This window comes from Notamacropus eugenii, chromosome 5 (genome assembly GCF_028372415.1).
Source record: "Notamacropus eugenii isolate mMacEug1 chromosome 5, mMacEug1.pri_v2, whole genome shotgun sequence".
Taxonomy (NCBI): domain Eukaryota; kingdom Metazoa; phylum Chordata; class Mammalia; order Diprotodontia; family Macropodidae; genus Notamacropus; species Notamacropus eugenii.
The window spans coordinates 319524153-319543331 of record NC_092876.1 but is presented as its reverse complement, the minus strand read 5'-3'; the positions used below and the strand labels follow the sequence as shown (position 1 = coordinate 319543331).

Below are 19179 nucleotides of genomic sequence, written 5' to 3'. Positions count from 1 at the left end.
TGGGTTTTCAAAGGGAGGGAGGCTTCTTCAAGGCTATACAGTCTCCTCTGGCCAAACAAACACTTCCAATGAATCTGCCCCAAAGTAAAACCTCACCTCAGAGTATTTATACATTTTTCAGAGCTGGAGGGCAGGACCCTCTGACTCAGTGCCTGAATAGAAATTAACAAAAGATCTTGAGGCCTATTAATGGGCGGGGAAGATCTTTAACTCTTCCTTCCACCCACCATTAACCTTAAATTACCATTACAATTTGTTTCATATAATTTATGAATATTGCTTGTTAAATTACAAATATATATAAGCTACATACATATATGTAAAACTTGAGCCTCTTTACAATGACAGCCTTTAAAATTTTTGATGCCTCTGATGTGTGTGACCTTGTGCAACTCACTTAACCTCTCTGGGGCTCAGAGTGTGAAGAGGTGAACTAAAAGACCTACAAACACTACCACAAATCTTTAATTTTATGATTTCATTTGCTCCCCACAATAATCATGTGAGGCAAATACTCTCGATAATATAATTTCCATTTTACAAACAAGGAAACCAGCTTAGAAATTACAGTGACTTGCCCCTCGCTACTTATGTAGCTCTTCTTATTCCAAATCCTATCTTCTTTTTCACTAAAAGTGCTGCTTACTTTTCACCCCTCTTCCCAAGGACATGCTAAAACCATCTCAAAGAGTAACTTGTTAAATTTTCAGTGAGAACATTACATCTAGGAATTTGCAAATGCTACAAATCAGGGCTTGGTTTGTTATTTTGTGACTTTGTATAGACTTTGTAAAATGGAGAAAATGTTAATCATTCAGATTAAACTATATATTGAGAACTGGTTGTTAAACATTTACCAAGCACACTCCTGACTCTAGCTTATTCTTTTATTACCCAACTGCCCAAAACCAAGCTCTATGTTTTTCTCTTCCCTTATATTGTGAGTTTCTTGAGAGCAGGGACTATCTTTTGCCTTTCTTGTATCCCTAGCGCCTGACATCTAGTAGATACTATATTCATATTTATTCCCTTCGCCCTTAATACATGCTAGTTAACTACTAACTTTCCTCATTAGAATGTAACCTCCTTGAAAACAGGGTTTCTATCCTTTCTTTACTTCTACAGAGCCCATAGTACAGTCTCTTGTCATTTCATGTGGGCCTGTGATTTTCATTTGTTTGGAACTCCTGGAGGAAAACTCCCTCTACTCCTGCAGATCTGCAAGTGTAATTTATAATCTAAACAAAGTAACCTGGGACACTAAGAGATTGTGACCGTCCTCTGAACAGACACCAGATGTGCATCAGAGACTGGACTTGAACTTGGATTTTCTTGATTCCAAGGCACTCTATCCACTTCAACAAGCAGTGAGTCTGCCTTGCACAAAGTAGGAGCTTAATAAATGCTGGAGTAGAAAAAAAGTGTGGACCACGGTGATTACTAGAAATTTATGAGAAAATAAAAGGAATTCTGATTTCAAAATAAAATCATTGGGTCGTTGGGCTTTCCCCCCCTTTTTTCAACAGAAATTATTTTAAAAATGTTTATTATTTATTACTATATTATTTTATATATTATTATAATATTATTTAAATATTGTTGTTTTTCCCTCTTTCAGTAGAAATTGTTGTTTTCTTAAAATCCATTGGACCGCTGGTTCCCTCCCAACAGCCCCGCCATGAGCGTCCAGAAAAAGAGGCTCAGAAGCCCTGGCCAAGCTTTGTCTAAGGCGCGTTTGCCTTTCTCGCCCGGATTCAGCCAGACTACATTTCCCAGAGGTCTCTACTTCCACTGAGCTTTACCAATCAGAGGGCAGAAGGATGACGGCCCGACGATAAGCTGAATTTAGGCCTAGCCAGAAAAGAGACTAGACAGCCCCTCCCTGTTCCAGATCTCAGGCCTGAAGAGAAGGGATCACTTTGCCGCTCTAAAAACATTTCTTGAGATATGGAGACCAGTTTGTTCTTTTGGAAGAGAATAACGGTCGAAAACGTTTAAACAGCCAACTTTGGGATCCAGCGTGCACCATCACACCGATTACGCTGGCGGAGTCTGCTCGTTTCCTGGGGTATTCTTGGGGGTAGTAGTCCCGAAGCACACTCTTGCATGCTGGGAACTGTAGTCTCAGCAGTTCGCCACCTACCCTTTCAGGAATGGAATGGCTTAGGAACGCACGACGATGAGGCCTGAGATTGTCCGAGCAGGGGGAAGGACCCCCATCCCAGGGTACGTACTCGGGTCGTATCAGGAGCTGTTGAAAGGTCTGCCTTTCAGGAACTCAATCGGAGTACCCATTTCAACGCTCTCCACCGCCCGTTCTTGAAAACCCTTCTCAGCCACCGTCTCCCGCTGCTCATTGGCCCTTTGACTCCTTGCGACGCCTGCGCACTAGATTCTTTTGAGGGCCTTGGGCAGGCGCCATTTTGGTCACGGAGGTGCTGCTGGGAAGCCTCTCTCCCGCCGGCTGGGGGACAAATCACACCAGGCCGGCCCTAGGCAGCGGTCGGCTTTTTCTCCCGAGGGTTCCCGGCAGCCTCCCCGCCCACTCACCGTCCCTCCTTACTGAAGGTCGCAGGGACCCCCGCTTTGATTCGGGGTCGGGTAGGAGTCCTCCTGAGCCCCAGGCCGGGCCGAGCCAGGAGGGGAGGGAAGGGGCTCAGTAGCGGAGAGGAGGCTGGGGGCGCGGCGCGGGGGGCCCGGAGCCTCCCGGTCCAGGTGCCCATCTCGGGCCCGGGCCCGCCATGGAGATGGAGTATTACAGCGGCGACCAGTCAGGTGAGGAGGCCCCGGGGATGGCAGGGGCTGGAAAGGGAGCGTAGGGCAGGCTCCCGGGGGAGTGTCCTGTCCTGTCCTGGTAAGGGTCTTCATCCAAATTTGGGGGTCTCCGAACGGCCCTGGGAGAAAAGAGGTGATTCTGGCGGAGTAGGGAGTGGAGATCGCGCCCCCCGAGCTCGGAGTCCGTGCTTGGGACAGTGTCCGGCACACAGTCGGAGCTTTACTGACTGACCAACCGTTGTTTGCCCACCCCGGGCAGGGAGACACTAGGTATCCGAGCAGTCGTCAGTTTCTAAGTCAGTTTCTCTGTCAGTTTCTCTTTGGCTAAAGAGTTGCTAATCTGAGGGAACTCGAACTTGTATCTTTTCAGAGCAATGCCCTGGCCTGCAGCTCATCGATCTTGCAAACTATTCTTGCCACCGAAATCTTAAATGACCTGCAGAGTCGGTCATCAAAGCATCTGCCAAAAAATAGCTCACTTCCGTATAGGATTTTGCCTTTATTGAGTGTTTTCCTCACAAAAGTCCTTGGAATTGAATAGTATAACAGTACTAAGCCCATTTTACAGATGAGGGAGGAAATGAAGGTTTGGAGAAGTGAGGAAACTTATGGCCACAGCTTTCCAGTGACTAAAATCCTAAGTTCTAAATTAGGCTTCAGGACGTTGGGCGAGTTGTTTGGTGTGTCAGAAAGGAGAGGGACTAGATGGGGAGACTTGGGTTTTATTTAATATCCCCTGATGCTTCTTACTAACTGCCTTTTGGCCCTTGGATAAGTCGTATTTCATGGACCTCAGTTTCTTCAGTCATTACCTAGTACTAGTTGGTCTGTAAAGGATATTTCAATTAGTCTTTAAATAATTAGAAAGATCTTTCTAGGAGTCTAGAAATTAGATCTTTAAATAACTATAAACTCTCTTTGAATTCCTTTCCCATTTAGGAAGTTTCTCTGATTTTAGGCAGTGAACATATTAAAAACATGGTTCTTTTCCTACATGGATTCAGTAAATGTTCTAGATCAAAGGTGGCTCCCAAGTGGCATTTACTTGTTAGTGACATTTTGCATTACACACTGTAATTTTTTTCTCATTCTTCATTAAAATAGTCTGCTATGTCCCTGGCACTGTGCTAGGCTAAGGATTCAAAGACCAAAAAGAAGAGGGAAGGAGAGAGAGCCCGCCTGCCTTCACAATGCTTGTATTTTCTATTCCTCTCTCTTGCTTAATCACTCTTTTCTTTCTTCCATTTTTATGTCTTGAGTCTGCTGATGGTATCTGGGAATTCTTTGCCTCAGAAGTGACTAATTACTGCTTTAGAATTATAATTTAAATTGATCCTGCTTTAGATTTAGATTAATTCTTAAGAACTTGTGGCAAATAGTTGACAAAATGCTCATTAACATAAAGTATGAGGGGATATTTAACTGTTATTTCCTGTAAAACTTTCTAATGTTCATACTACAACTCTGATTATAAAATATTTTAATCTCTATTTTCCAGTATTCTTTATGTTGTAAACATTCCAAGTAGGATCGATGGCTTTTGAATTGGGTAGTCCTAAAATCTCTAAAGATGCTTATTGTGGTTGTTGATGGATCTTTGAACACTTTAAAAAAAAAACATAAAAGTTGATGGTAGTCAGGGGCAAAATAAATATTGAAAGAAAAAAGTCCTTTTCAAGCCAGTATATTAAGCCAGTGATTGAGAGTGTATCTAGAAGTTCCTTTTTGAAAGCTACATATCTATGTAGCTTTTGTGACCTATTTCACCAGATAGCCAAGTACTTGTAAGTGTAGGTTGATTTACTTTTTTAAATGATTGCTTCAGATCTCTCGTGTAAATTTAATATTTGGAAATATTATCTTTTGACCCTTTATATGGACCTTTATATTTGTGAATTATTTTACAATGTAGTATTTTAGGGTCTGCCAGAATGAGATCTGATTTTCAACATGAAGTGGAAATAGTATGCTCTAGTTAGCCACATAGGAGGGATGTTTAGAGATCTTTCACTTGCTCCCTGGCTTTTCCATTGATGTTTGCTAAGTTCTGCATACCTCTCATCATATTGATGTTGCTACTATATGTACAACGCATGTGGCATTTTAAATACAAATCTCATATAGAAACATAATGTCCTTAGTTATCCTATTTGCTAGTGTCCTCCTTTGGCTATACTTAATCTTAGTTGTAGCCCAAGACATCATCCATCTTACCCTTTAAGTGGGATTTTTATTGTTTTGTTTTTGAGCAGATGATGGTGGAGCTACCCCAGTACAGGATGAACGGGATTCAGGGTCAGACGTTGAAGATGATGTAATTGAGCAGCACTCTGGATCAGACAATGGAAGTTTAGAGCATCATTCAGAGGTATTGGTTGAACAGAATCTTTGGGGAGGATTCATTGTTGTATTTGATTAGAACTGCTTCCTTTAGAGTAGATCTTGGATGTTGTGTCAGAGCTTGCCATCAAAACCTAGTGGTTTGTAGGGGAGCAACGTGGGAAGGGTGGAGAAATTAATTAGAAAGGTTTTTTGGAAGTAAAATTAGAGTTACAAATTGGCAGTGAAAACAGTTTTGGTTGTTTCAAAATTTTCATTCTTTTATTTTCAAATATTAGGCAATTGCAGCCCAGAACGTGAGTGTAAAAAATGGATTATCCCAATAAGGGCTTCCAGTCCTACTGGAATTTACTGATTACTGATGTCCAGTGATGGCAGTAATCATTGACAGCTTACATAAGAGTCTTCCGTCACAGGTTGTGGAGCATATTATAAATTTTCATAGTAAACTATGGTCTGCTAAAACTTTACGTAAGGATCTGATCCTCACCAGCTTGTCTTGATAGAACAGTATATAAGAATTTAAAAGTTAAATTAAGTTGCCTGTTTTTACTGTTCAGTCAGCATAAAATTCCAAGGCTAATTTAATAAATTACATATGTATTAATGTCAAAGCAAAATTGAGCTTAAAAAGGTATGGAGATTCAAGAACCTAAGCTGTAGGTTAAGTTCTGCACAAAAACTTTTTAGAGTATTGAGCCTAGTCCTCAGACTAGATGGTGTCTAAGGTCTTATCTCTTTAATTTCACATATATGTGCGGATAACTTAAAAACTCTTGCTACTTTCCTAGGTCATATAGGGAGTACTATACACTAGTAATAAAAATAAAACTTAACATTTATCACTGTCCTACAAGTTGTTACATGCAAGATTTGAAGCACAAAGAAATTGGAACAGTAAAGACAGCTTGGTTTTTCGTTTAAGCAGTACATCTTTGAGTTAATGAAGAAGCTTATGTGCACATGTGAAAGTGAAAGACACACTTCTTCAGTAATGCATTATTATCTACCATTATTATCTGCAACGAATATGTTCTCAATATGTTTACAGATTGCAACCCTTACATTCCTTCCCAGGCTTTGTGTTCCCCTATAAATTCTTTACAGACGCTCTCTACCTAACAATAGGAGACCTTTAAAAAAAAGCAATCAAGCTGTCCATCTCTTGCTCCTGTTATGTGTTATAGGCCAGTTCACCTTTTCTAGTCATTTCTTATATGATGGCCCTTAAGTCATTTCTTTTGTATAGTTCATCACTGGGAGTATTTTTATACTCACCATACATCACTCCGCTGCCTCTTGTGTTACCTGTAACTTTAAGTCTTCAGAGATTGTGGTGTTCATAGAATCTGAGATTTAGAAGGGCCATATAGTTCCTAAATCCAAAAAAGGAATCCTTACTCTGAGAGGCCCCAAAGTGGTTTTTTAGCTTCTGCTTGAAGATCTTCAATGAGGAGAAACCTATTTCCCAAAGCACCCAATTGTACTTTGAGACAGCTCTAATTATTAGAAAGCTTTTCCTGGCCTCATGCTTAAGTTTTTCCCTTTTGCAACTTCTATCCATTGCTGTCTACGGTCAAAAAAGAAGTGTCATTCCCCTTGTCCATGACAACTGTTTAAAAACTTGAACACAACTCTCATGTTTCCTCTTAGCCTTTTCTTCTCTAAGCTAAGCATCCCCAAGTTCCTTTTGCTGATTCCCATGGACATGAACTCAGGGACCTTTACCGTTCTGGTTGACCCGTCAACGCTCTGTTTTTTTTTTAAATTCTAGTTTTCAACATTCATTTCCACAAGATTTTGAGTTCCAAATTTTTTCCCCATCTCTCCCCTCTGCCCACCCCAAGACAGCAGGCATTCTGATTACCCCTTCCCCCAATCTGCCCTCCCTTCTTCTATCCTACCCCTCCTTTCTCTTATCCCCGTCCCCTCTGTTTTTTTGGAGGACACGATAGATTTCTATACCCCATTGCCCGTATATCTTATTTCCCAGTTGCATGTAAAAACAATTTTTAACATTCGTTTTTAAAACTTTGCGTTCCAATTTCTCTCCCTTCCTCCCTCCCCACCCATCCCCTCTGAGAAGGCAAGCAATTCGATATGTGTTATACATGTATAGTTATGCAAAAGACTTCCATAAAAGTCATCTTGTGAAACACTAACTATATTTCCCTCCATCCTATCCTGCCCCCCATTTATTCTATTCTCTCTTTTGACCTGGTCCCTTCCCAAAAGTGTTTACTTCTAATTACTCTGTCCTCCCATTTGCCCTCCCCTCTATCATCCCCCCCCACCCCACTTATCCCCTTTTCCTTACTTTCCTGTAGTGTAAGATAGATTTTCATACCAGACTGAGTGTGCATGTTCTTGCCTCCTTAAGCCAGATGTGATGAGAATAAGCTTCACTTTTCCGTCTCACCTCCCACTTTTTCCCCTCCATTGAAAAAGCTTTTTTTGCCTCTTTTATGAGAGATAATTTGCCTCATTCTATTTTTCCCTTTCTACTCCCAATATATTCCTTTCTCAAGAGTTACAAATATTATCTTTCCATGTAGGAATGTGAACAGTTCAACTTTATACAGTAAGTCCCTTAGAATTTCTCTTTCCTGTTTACCTTTTCATGCTTCTCTTGATTCTTGTGTTTGAAAGTCAGATTTTCTATTCAGCTTTGGTCTTTTCATCAAGAATGCTTGGAAGTTCTCTATTTCATTGATTGACCATTTTTTCCCCTGAAATATTATACTCAGTTTTGCTGGGTAGGTGATGCTTGGTTTTAATCCTAGTTCCTTTGACTTTTGGAATAACACTTTAGTCCCTTAATGTAGAAGCTGCTAGACCTTGTGTTATCTTGATTGTATTTCCACAATACTCAAATTGTTTCTTTCTGGCTGCTTGCAATATTTTCTTTTTGACCTGGGAGCTCTGGAATTTGGCTACAATATTCCTCAGAGTTTTCTTTTGGGATGTCTTTCAGGAGACAATTGGTGGATTCCTTCAATATTTATTTTACTCTCTGGTTCTAGAGTATCAGGGCAGTTTTCCTTGATAATTTCCTGAAAGATGATGCCTAGGCTCTTTTTTTTTTTTTTTTTGATCATGGCTTTCCGGTAGTCCCATAATTTTTAAATCGTCTCTCCTGGATCTGTCTCCAGGTCAGTTGTTTTTCCAGTGAGATATTTCACACTGTCTGCTACTTTTTCATTCCTTTGGTTTTGTTTTATAATTTCTTGATTTTTCATAAAGTCATTAGCTTTCATCTGCTCCATTTCTAATCTTTAAGAAATTATTTTCTTCAGTGAGTTTTTGGGTCTCCTTTTCCATCTGGCCAGTTCTGCTTTTTAGGGCATTCTTTTTCTTACTGGCTTTTTGGATCTCTTTTGTCATTTGGATTAGTCTATTTATAATGTTATTTTCTTCAGCATTTGGGGGTCTCCTTTAGCAAACGGTTTGCCCATTTTTCATAATTTTCTTGCATCACTCTCTTTTCTCTTCCCAATTTTTGCTCTACTTCTCTTAGTTCATTTTCAAAACCCTTTTTGAGCTCTTCCATGGCCTGAGACCAATTCATATTTTTCTTGGAGGCTTTGGATGGAGGAGCTTTGACTATGTTGTCTTCTGTTTGCACGTTTTGGTCTTATTTGTCACCAAAATAATATTCTGTAGTTTGATTCTTTTTCCAATTTTTGCTCAATTCCCCAGCTATTTACTTGACTTTTGAGCTCTTTATCAAGGTAGTGCTGTGCCTCCAGTGGGGCTAGGGAGTATACTGTCAGCTTGATCCCCCTACAATCTGTGGGCCTAGAACTCGAGAAACAGTGGTTGCAGCTGCCCCTGCTGCTCTGGGGCTGGGGCCGAACCACTCCACTCTCCCACACTGGTCCCATAGGCTTTTTCCATGGACCTTCCAATTTGTCCTTGGTGTTTTGGGGTCATGAAGTCTGGAAACCACCACAGGTGTCCTAGATTCAGTTCCCCTGAAGCTATTCAGGTCTCATCTGTTCAGGTGGGGTACATGCTAGACTGGGGTCTGCCCCCACTTTGGGGTGATTGACATTTCCCAGCAACCTTTTAGGCTGTCTTGGGGTGGAGATTTGCTTCAGTCCATCATTCTGTGGGTTCTGCAGCTTCAGAATTTGTTTAGAACCATTTTGTACAGGTATTTGGCTGGGCTTGGGGGCACGCTCTAGAAATCTGTGCTATTACTCTGCCATCTTGGCTCATTCTCTTCCCCCCTCCCCCCCCCCCCCCCCCCATGTCTTTACAGAATAATTAGTCTTGTGCTGGGAAGTAGACCTTCATAGTTATAGTTCCTGCACTAGCACATCACAGTGTAGCTGGGTAAGACTAATTCACAAATATAAAATATCCAGAGAAGAGTGCAGGGCACCATATGGTCAAGTTTGAGACAATGAAGTTGTAGAAACTTCAAAAGAAAGATGAACAAGAACTGGAACAATCACAAACTCTACCTATAGAGAGAGGTCATTAATACCTTAGCTTTCAGGAAACTAAAGCCAGAGTGGCTAAGTACATTGCCCAAGGTCACCCAGTTTCATAAGGGGCATAGCTAGCATTTGAAACTAGTCCATCTGATTATAAATCCTTTCCTCTCATCCTTTCCAATTTGTCACGCTACCCTGCTAAGTACTTTAGCTCCAGCCTGGAGGATGGGCAGAGAGCAGCACAGTGGGCATGCCAGGTAAAAGGAATGATACAGAGGCAGGAATGACTGTGGCCTGTGAAGCACACTTTGTGATTAGCTACAGTGAAAGGTGAATGTTGAGCAAATATTAACATTATCATGAAACAATTTAATTTTTAATAAAAGCACTAGCAGTGAGTCAGGGGCTCCTGTTGCACATTTTAAAAATGGTGTTAGCTGTTAAAATGGTTATTTTCACAAATGTAGTTGTATGTAAATTGAATTGAGAAAATATAATTTAGTTTTCAAAAGTAAGAAATTTACAAAAAATTATTGGTTTTCCTATTTCTTTAATGACTCCTTTGTATTCTCATTCTCTTCCAGTGTCTTAATGTGGGCATTTCCCAGAGGTCTGTCCTGGGGTCTCCTCCCCCCACATTCTTGTTTTGCAGTCTCTAACTCACAAAGATTTTGTTGTCTTTTGATTGCTATAACAGCATCTTCACTTAGCTACATGACACCTCTTCCTACTGTGTGAAAGTGTTGGAGTATACTAGGTACATAGTAAATATTTGCTGTTTGACTGATCCAAATGACAGATGAAATTTAAACAGCTCATTAAGGTTTTCAAAATACTAAATTGATTGTTTTCTTTTATCCAGCCTTAATCTTTCTCCTCAACTTCAGTCTCGTGTTACCAACTTCTCTGCTGGACATTTCCTAGATGTCTCATCCACGTCTTGAATTCATCTAATATTTAGCACAGAACTTGGCATGTAGTAGGTGCTTAATAAATGCTAATTGACTGCCCTTACCTTTTATATCTAATCAGCTCAGAAATCTTAAACAATCTACCTCCATAGTATCTTAGTACTAATTTCCTTCTTTCTGTGTACAGGCATACCTTGGAGATATTGTGGGTTCAGTTCCAGACCACTGCAATAAAGCAGATATCTCAATGCAGCGAGTAACACGAAATTTTTTAATCTTCCAGTACATATAAAAGTTATGTTTACACTATACTGTAGTCTATTAAGTGTACAATAGTATCATGTCTAAAAAACCCAGTGTATATACCTTAATTTAAAAAACTTTATTGCTAAAAAAAATGCTGACCGTCCCCTGAGCCTTCAGTGATGTGGAGATTCTTACCTTGACATTGATACTGCTGACTGATCAGGGTGGTGGAATGGAGTCAATCCTCGAACTCTGCTGCCACTTTATCAACTAAGTTTATGTAATATTTTCTAATATTTTTGCGTCTCAGGAAATAGACCTGAGCAGAGGAAGAAAGACATGGGTGGAGTAGTCAGAACGCACACACGACATTTATCGAAGAAGTTTGTTGCCTTTTATGTGAGTGAAGCTCCTGGCATCCCAAAACAGTTACAGTAGCAACATCAAAGGTCACTGATTACAGATCACCACAACAGATACTGTAATAATAATAATTAAAAAGTTTGAAATGTTGTGAGAATCACCAGAATGGGACACAGACACAATGTGAGCACATGCTGTTGGGAAAATAGTTCCAGTAGAGCTGCTTGATGGAGGACTGCCACAGACCTGTAGTTTGTTTTTTTTAAAATGCATTATCTACAGAACACAATAAAATGAGGCGTGTCTGTACGTAGCTTCTACCCTGGTGCATCACCTCGTCACCTCACTTGGACTATTGTTTCAGCCTCTTAATTGGTCTTTCTGGTTCCAGTTTTGCCCTTTTCCATCCATCCTCCATGTAGTTGCCAAATGAATATTCTTAAAGTACAGATCTGACCTTGGCATCTTCCCCCTCAGCAGCCCTCTAGGGCTCCCTGATGTGCCTTGGATTTATTCCTCACAACAATCCTATGACATAGGAATTATCACATTCACAGGTGAGAAAAACTGAGGCTCAAAGAGATTGTAACTTAACCTTGTCACAGGTATCAGATGTTGAATTTGAACACAGGTCTCTCCAAGTTCAGTGCTCTTTTCACTGCACCACAGTTCCCTCCTGATGTCCCCACAGTGCCACTGTAATTCAGCACATCCCAAAACCAAGCTCACTATCTGGCCCCCCAAAATTGTAAATGTATCAATTGTGAGTTATCAATGCCCTGTCAGTTACCTTTTTTAGGAGTCTATGATTTTTGTCTCATTCTTTTGTAATTTTCTCCCTGACATGACATAAAAAAATCCCTCAGTAGTTTCAAGACTTTCCTCTCTAACATAGATTTGCCATGTATTCTTGGTCTGTATACTAAAACTTTGTTCTTCCATGTCATTTTTCTTTTAACAAATAATAGCCCATTAAGAATTGGGCTTTAAATTCCTTGCCAATTTTATGTGTGAATGCCCTTGGGATGATATTAGTTAGGTCTTTCCCCAGGATGTCTGCAGATTTGTTTTGACTTTTCACTGTTTCATGAGACAGCGATGCTCATTATCTTCCATGGTGATTTACAAATGAGTTTGTATTCCAAACTGTTTCCTTTTGTAACCATGTCTATGCTTGGCAAAAACATCTTTGCTGACTAAGTCAGGTAAAGTTCATCAGGAACTTACTGGTAATCAGAGTCAGGATCTTTATTGTTTTACCCCACTTTTCAGCATCATTGACTTTATACTGAGTACTCAGTGTTGTCTTCTCATTTTTATGCATCTGACATGTTGTGTTTGACTTTTATTTTAACTAGTCAGTGTTCTAACTATACAGAGATAGTCATAACAGCATTCTTATCTATTAAGAGTTATTTTAAAATAATATTTGGCATTCACTGTGTCAAGTAGATAGTAAGCAGAGTTCATGAGAGAATAGATCCAGGGCTGGGAGGACCCTCAGGGATGTCTTGCCCAATCCTTTATTTAACCATCCAGGTTAATTGCTGTGTCAAAGGTCACCAGGAAGCATATTAATGCTTAGAGAGTGAGTTTGGGGGCACAGTCACTTAATTTCTCAGGGCCTTAGTTTCCTCATCTGTAATCGAGGCAGTTGGATTAGATAACTTCTGTTGTTGTTGTTTAAATAACTTCTAAGACTTCCTCCGGCACTTTGCGCAATGAAACTGACTATGCCAAAAAAAAAAAATACTGCATAGAGAAATTTTAAAATATTTTAAGTAGAAAATCTAATTCTTAGAATTGTCATGAAAGATGTCTGTCAGATGAATGAATCAGTCACTCATTTATTAAGAGCTTGTGAAGTACTGTGCTAAGTGCTGGGGTTACAAATAAAAGAGTCCTACTGACCTTGCTCCCTTCTAATGAGGGAGACAACATATAGAGGAAGTGTGAGCTGCAAGTGAGAGGGAGGTTTCCGTAGTCCACAGTCCTTAGGAGGTCGCAGCAAAGCAAATGGGAATGTCTCTTCTTTAATGTCCATTGGCCACTTCTCTATTTGTTCAGTCTGCAGTCATGTCTGACTCTGTGTGAAACCATTTGGGGTTTTCTTGGCAGAGATACTGGAGTGGTTTGCCATTTCTTTCTCCAACTGTCTGAGGCCAGATTTGAACTCAGGAAGATGAGTCTTCCTGACTCCAGGCCTAGCACTCTGTCCACTGTGCCACCCAGCAGCCCTTCAGTTCTCTGTTGGAGAATGACTTTTCATTTTGTAGATGGTGGATGGGAAGAGACTGGGCATTTCTCTGGAGTAACAAACTCCAGGTATGAAAACTCTAACATAAATATGAGCACTGCCTGGAGCATTAAGAGGTTAAGTAACCTGGCCATGGCAAGACAAGTAATAAGTGTTAAAAGGTGGGTCTTTAGTCCAAATTTTCTTGACTCCAATTCTAACCTTCTGACCTTTGTAACACACTGCCTATCTTAGTTTTAATATTTTCCATAAATTACTTATGCAAAATGATCAGGAAGTAGATGGCAATAATGATGGTCAAGTAAATTAGGAAAATTTTGTACAAACAGTGACAGCAAAGTAAAGACATACAGAGAGTGCTTAATTTCTTGAACAAAATTGTTTATTTACTTTTTCTTTGCAATTTTTCTGTATAAGAAACCCTTTTAGGGGAAATCACTAGGGGAAATCAAAGGGATATGCATGTATCAGGAGTAATTAGGACTGTATTCTTCCATGTCTTTCTTCTCTTTATCTTACCATCAGTTCTGAAATTTTATTTTGGAAAATTAATCAAGTAAGGTCTTGCATGTGGCTTACTCTAGTTATAGACAGCTAAGCTCTTCTGTACAATTAAGTTAAGCTGGAGTTTACTCAAATGAGAGCACACCTGAGATACACCTTCCTCTCTCCCTTTTTCCCTTCCTGTATTCCTTCCATTCTTTATATGAAATAATTTTCTTTAAAAGCTGTCAGCATGATGTTGAAGTGTGGAGTTGTAAAATTCTTCATGGACTGCAGACAGTAGTACAATATGTACTTAAAATTGCATTATTGAAAAGCAAGTGAATTATCGAGACGGTTGTGTACATTTTTTTTTTTTTTGGTACTACTGTTGCTGTATCAGAAAGCATTTTCTTTTGTTGTTATTTGAGTTATAAAATTTTTTAAACCATTTAACCTGCTATGTCAATCCATTCTAAGTTGTGTTTTGTTTGTTTGGTTTTTGGTAAAAAAAAAAAAAAATGAGAGATGTGGCACTGAAGAGAGGTTAAAATGGTAGGGTCAGAGATGATGATTTGTTTGTGTAGAGCAGTGGTCTCCAAACTGTGCGTGTGTACTCCGCATCGGTAAACATTTTTTGAATATGCACCCCTCTGTATGTATATATTTACTTATTTGTGAATGATATACATGTACTACTGTTCTTATGCGTGAGTACTTAAAACTTAAGCAGAAATAAAAATTTTGTACAATAAAAGATAAAATTTTTTGAAACTCGAGTCGAGTAGGAGGCACTAGAATTTGAACAGTAAAAGGAATGACATGAGCAGACATGCATTTCAGGGAAATCACTTTGGCAGCCGAGTGGAGGATGGACTGGAGAGGGGGAAATGAGGTAGGGTAACCAATTAGAAGGGGATACCAGTGGCCCAGGGGAGAGGTGCTGTGCATCTGAACCACGGTGGTGACTGTATGACAGGAGAGGAGATGTGTTAGAGCTTTGAAGACAATGTTTGCCAACTGATTGGATAAATAGGGTAAAGAGTGCTGAGGTTTAGAACCTGAATGGATGGTGTTGCCTTTGACTGACATTAATAGGGAAATTTGAAAGAAGGAGAATTTAGGAGGGCAGTGTGATGATGGAATGAAATCTTTGGTGCAAACTGCAAAAGACCCGTTCAGTATGTGAATAGAGGCAGAGATACTCCTCTTACCCTCTGGTCACTGCCCTAGAGCATTAAGCCCATCATAAAGAGGGTGCCTGTCACCCAGTGAGGTGAAATGAGGGGGGTTGTTGGAATGAGGGAGTCTGGTGGTTTCCTAGATGAATCTCCTGACTGACTGTCCTGGAGAGGGTGCACTGAGACCCATCTTCACACTCTGATGAGTCATTCTCACATAACTCTCTGGGATCAGGCCATAGCATAACCTCACTTTGGAAATCCCTGATTGAGAGGAAGAACCACAAGGCTCAACTTTAGGGTATTCTGCTTTCGGGGATTGAAGATTAGGGTGGAGAGTGTCTCCACCTCAGCGATTACCTGCAGGGATATCATCTGCCGTTAGAACTTACAGTCAAACAAAACACATTTCTGTGTTGGTGATGTCTTTTTAAAATGTCAGATTCTGTGCTCTTAGCCTTTCTCTTCTTTATCAAGAAGTGGGTAACCTGTTTCATCGTAAATCCTCTGGAATTGGTCACTACTTTGATCAAGTCCAAGTTGTTGTTGTATAAATTATCCTGCTCACTGCACTGCCTCTGTTCATACAAGTCTTCTCAGGTTTTTCTGAAGCTGTCCCTTTCATCATTTCTTACAGCTCAGTGGTATTCCATCACACTCATATACCAGAGCTTGTTCAGCCATTCCCCAGTTGATGGGGATCCTTTCAGTTTATGATTCCCTGCCAATTCCCAAACAACTGCTGTAGATATTTTTATATATCCTTAGTTTGTTTTGCTTGTGTCATCTACTTTCCCTCTTATTTTCTCTCCCTTTCCTCCGATCCTGTTTCCCTGTTTAGCGAAATGTATTTCTGTACAAAACTGAGTATATGTTCTTCCTTCCTTTGACCAGTTCGGATGATAGTGAGCAGTCACTCGTGGCAGTCACTCCTCTCACTCAGGATCCTCCTTGTTTGCTTCAGTGTCTCCTTGCCCTCCCCCATAAATGGGATGGTTTTCCCTGACTCCTCTTTCTTTCTCCCTCTTGTTTATTCTACTTTTGCTCTTCATCCATTCTTCTTTTAAGATCAGCAGGACACAACCAAACTACTCCCTAACCTTTTCTAATTAGGCACCTCCTGTGACCCCTGATGACCACAGAGTTTAGAGAGGACATTTGGTCTTCGCTTCTTGTTTACTCCTTTATGGTTTTCTGTACTTCTGTACTTCGCAGTTTGTACTTCAGAGTTTCTAGGTAGTTCTGTTTTTTATTCATCTGGAATGCTTGGATGTTCTCTTTTCCGTTAAAGGTTCATTTTCCCCTCTGTAGGATTATACTTAGTTTTGCTGGGTAAGTTATTCCTAATTGTCAGCCTTTATCCTGCACCTTCTGAAATATAATATTCCAAACTCTCTGCTCCTTTATAATAATGGCTAGTAAATTGTGTATATTTCTGACTGTGGGTCCTTGGTACTTGAATTCTTTCTTTCTGGCTGCTTGCGGATTTTTGTCTTTGGCCAGGAAGCTCTGAATTTTTACTGTAATATCCTGATAATTTTCATTTTGGAGTTTCTTTCAGGAGGTGACAGGTGGATTCTTTCTATTTCTGCTTTACCCTCAGATCCTAAAAAATCTGGAACTATGATGTGCCAGCTCTTTTTTTGGTCATGGCTTTTCTTACATTTTTTTCTCTTGAGTCTATTTTCCAGATCAATTGGTTCTTGCAATAAGGTGCCTTTTTTTTTTTTTTGTCTTCCAGACTTTGTTTGATTTCTTATTTTCTTATCAAACCATTAGCTTTCATTTGGTCCATTCCAATTTTCAGAGAAGTTGTTGCTTGAACAAGGTTTTGTGCCTCTTATATTCACAATTCTTTTTTTTCCTTAGCTCTCATTTCACTTAAAAAACATTTTAAACTTTTTAAAACTTTTGTTTCATCTCTAAGAGGAATTCTAGTTAGATCTGTGCCCAAGCTGCGTCGTGCTTGAGACTTTGCTTCTAAGAAGTGTTGAAGTCATTCTTTTCTTCTGAGTTGTGCCTTGATTGTCCCTTCCTATGTGGGGGGACTCTTTGTTGTTGTTTGCTGCCTGGCATCAGATCTGATGTCAGGTCTGGGCTGGCTCCCATCCCCCTTGTCCCTAGACCCCTCCGGTTATTTCCCTATACACACCTGAGCACAATTCCCATCAGGATTCAATCTGATGCCTTTGCTAGATGTACACTTGGAGGAGTGGGGTGGGGTGGGGTTGATGTACTTATTTCTGCTCCTCTACCATCTTGTACCCACAAAGTTCCGTTAGTGATGGGAACGAAAAACTACTATCTTTGCATTAGCTGCAGATAAGTGGAGACTGTTGAAAGGGTTCATATAGAAAATGTTAAAGCAAGAAAATTTTTCCAGGAAAAATTAGATTCTTTTAAAAAGCAAAAAGAACCTTTCAGAAACCCTATTTGTGTCATCAAAAGAGTTGCTTATGCATATAAAGTGCTTCCAGCTTTGCTAAATGTAAAAATGATTTGATGGGAGAAGTGTTTGTTCTGCCAACAGCTATTAATACGGTTGGAGTGATTCTTATCAAATCATGCAGAACAACTTTGAAAGGTTCCATGTGCCATGGAATGACAGTTATCCACATTGTGGGCCCTTTCTGGTCAATCAATTAAAATCTTTCTATTGTGCGTTATAAACGGATGAAGCAAAATAGAGTTAAAGCCACTCATTTGATAACATGTATTTGATGTTTTGTTGAAACTTGGGGAATATTTATTACTTTAAAAAACTTGACAAAATGCTATATTGAGATAAATTTTAAATAGTACCTATGGATTTTTAAATGAAAATGACTGTTAGAATTGTATTGGATTCTATACTGTGGCAAAACCCAGTTGATATCCAGATAACATGCAGGTCTATAAGCACTAGATGAAAGTGTAACCCTTTGTGTAATTTGAAACGTTTCTTACTTCACAATCAGTTCTTTCAAGTCAAGTCAACAAGATTTATTAAGAACCTTCTGTGTGCCAATCACTGTGTCAAGCTCTGGGGATACAGAGAAAGGCAAAATGAAACTGCCCTCAAGGAGCTCACAATTTAATAGGAGAAAATAGGAAAACAGCTGTGAATGAGAAAGATACATGGAAATTGGAAATAATCTCAAAGGGAGGCACTAACATTAAAGAGGAGTGAGAAAGGCTGCTTTTAGAAGGTGGGACTTTAACAAAATTTGAAGGGAGCCCAGAGACATAAATGAGGAGGGAGAGAATTCTAGGCCAGGGGGACAGCTAGTGATGCAGAGAATCAGGAAATGGGATGTCATATGAAGAGAACAGAAGGGAAGCCAGTGTCATTGCATAATGGAATATGTGGAGGGGAGAAAAGTGTAAGAATATGGAAAGATAGAAAAGAACCAGATTATGAGGGTTTAAAATTGAGGAGCTGCATATAATTTTCCAAGTTACAAAAATAATCAGCTTTATTTTTTAATAGTCTTTTGTGAGGAAGAATCTTTGCAAAATTTTGCAATAATATGACATTTTAACGTTTGGTAGATATTTTTGAAAAACTGATTACTCTGAGTAAATCATTTATTAAGTGCCTACTGCATGCTAGGTGGGCACTGTGCTAGTTGCTGAGGATAGTCCCATTTTTCGGGGAGGTTGCATTCTGTCAAGGGAGACCTTGTACATGAACAAGTATATTTCTTGTGATTCAGTAATATTCTGCATTCATATGACAAAATTTATTCAGCAATTCCCATAGTTAGTAGACAGCTTTGCCATGCAATTGATACCATTTATTCTCTGCATGATCCCAGCCCATTCTGAAAGATTTTTACGATGAGTATTGTTTCAGTGCTGGTAGACTGGCTGATTGTGTTCAAGGTAGGGAGGTTTCTAGCTCAAATACTAAGTGCATTCCTTTATTCAAGGAATTGGACACTTGGTGTTATGTAATTAGTGCAAATAAGGGTCCCTATCTGCATTAAATTAGAAGATACAAGACATAAGTAAAGTGCAAGATGCAGTGTGAAAATGTAATAAGTTTTAGGTGTTATAATTCAAAGGAGGAAGTGATTATGTCAAGCTTGCAAGATGTGGGATCAGAAAAGTCCTCATAGAAGAGATGGCTTTTGAACTGGATCTTTAAGGCAGGCTAGAAATAAGACAGGCAGAAGTAGAGGTGGGGAATTCATTTCAAA

At 39.7% G+C, this 19179-nt stretch overlaps 2 protein-coding genes across 4 annotated transcripts in view; one reads left to right on the top strand and one right to left on the bottom strand.

Moving 5' to 3' along the window:
- Nucleotides 1-2723, bottom strand: part of MYO7B (myosin VIIB) — a 177891-nt gene extending 175168 nt beyond the window's left edge. The window contains 2 exon segments of the mRNA XM_072615741.1: nucleotides 2008-2267; nucleotides 2551-2723. Of these exon segments, the coding sequence (XP_072471842.1) occupies nucleotides 2008-2267; nucleotides 2551-2723 (433 nt within the window).
- IWS1 (interacts with SUPT6H, CTD assembly factor 1) overlaps nucleotides 2391-19179 on the top strand; it is a 38080-nt gene continuing 21291 nt past the window's right edge. For 2 of the 3 annotated variants that reach the window (XM_072613448.1, XM_072613449.1), the window contains exons 1-2: nucleotides 2403-2775; nucleotides 5028-5143. In XM_072613448.1, the coding sequence (XP_072469549.1) occupies nucleotides 2742-2775; nucleotides 5028-5143 (150 nt within the window). In that variant the 5' untranslated portion in view covers nucleotides 2403-2741. Of the gene's footprint in view, nucleotides 2776-5027; nucleotides 5144-19179 lie in introns of all 3 variants that reach the window. The other variant, XM_072613450.1, reaches the window with a different exon arrangement.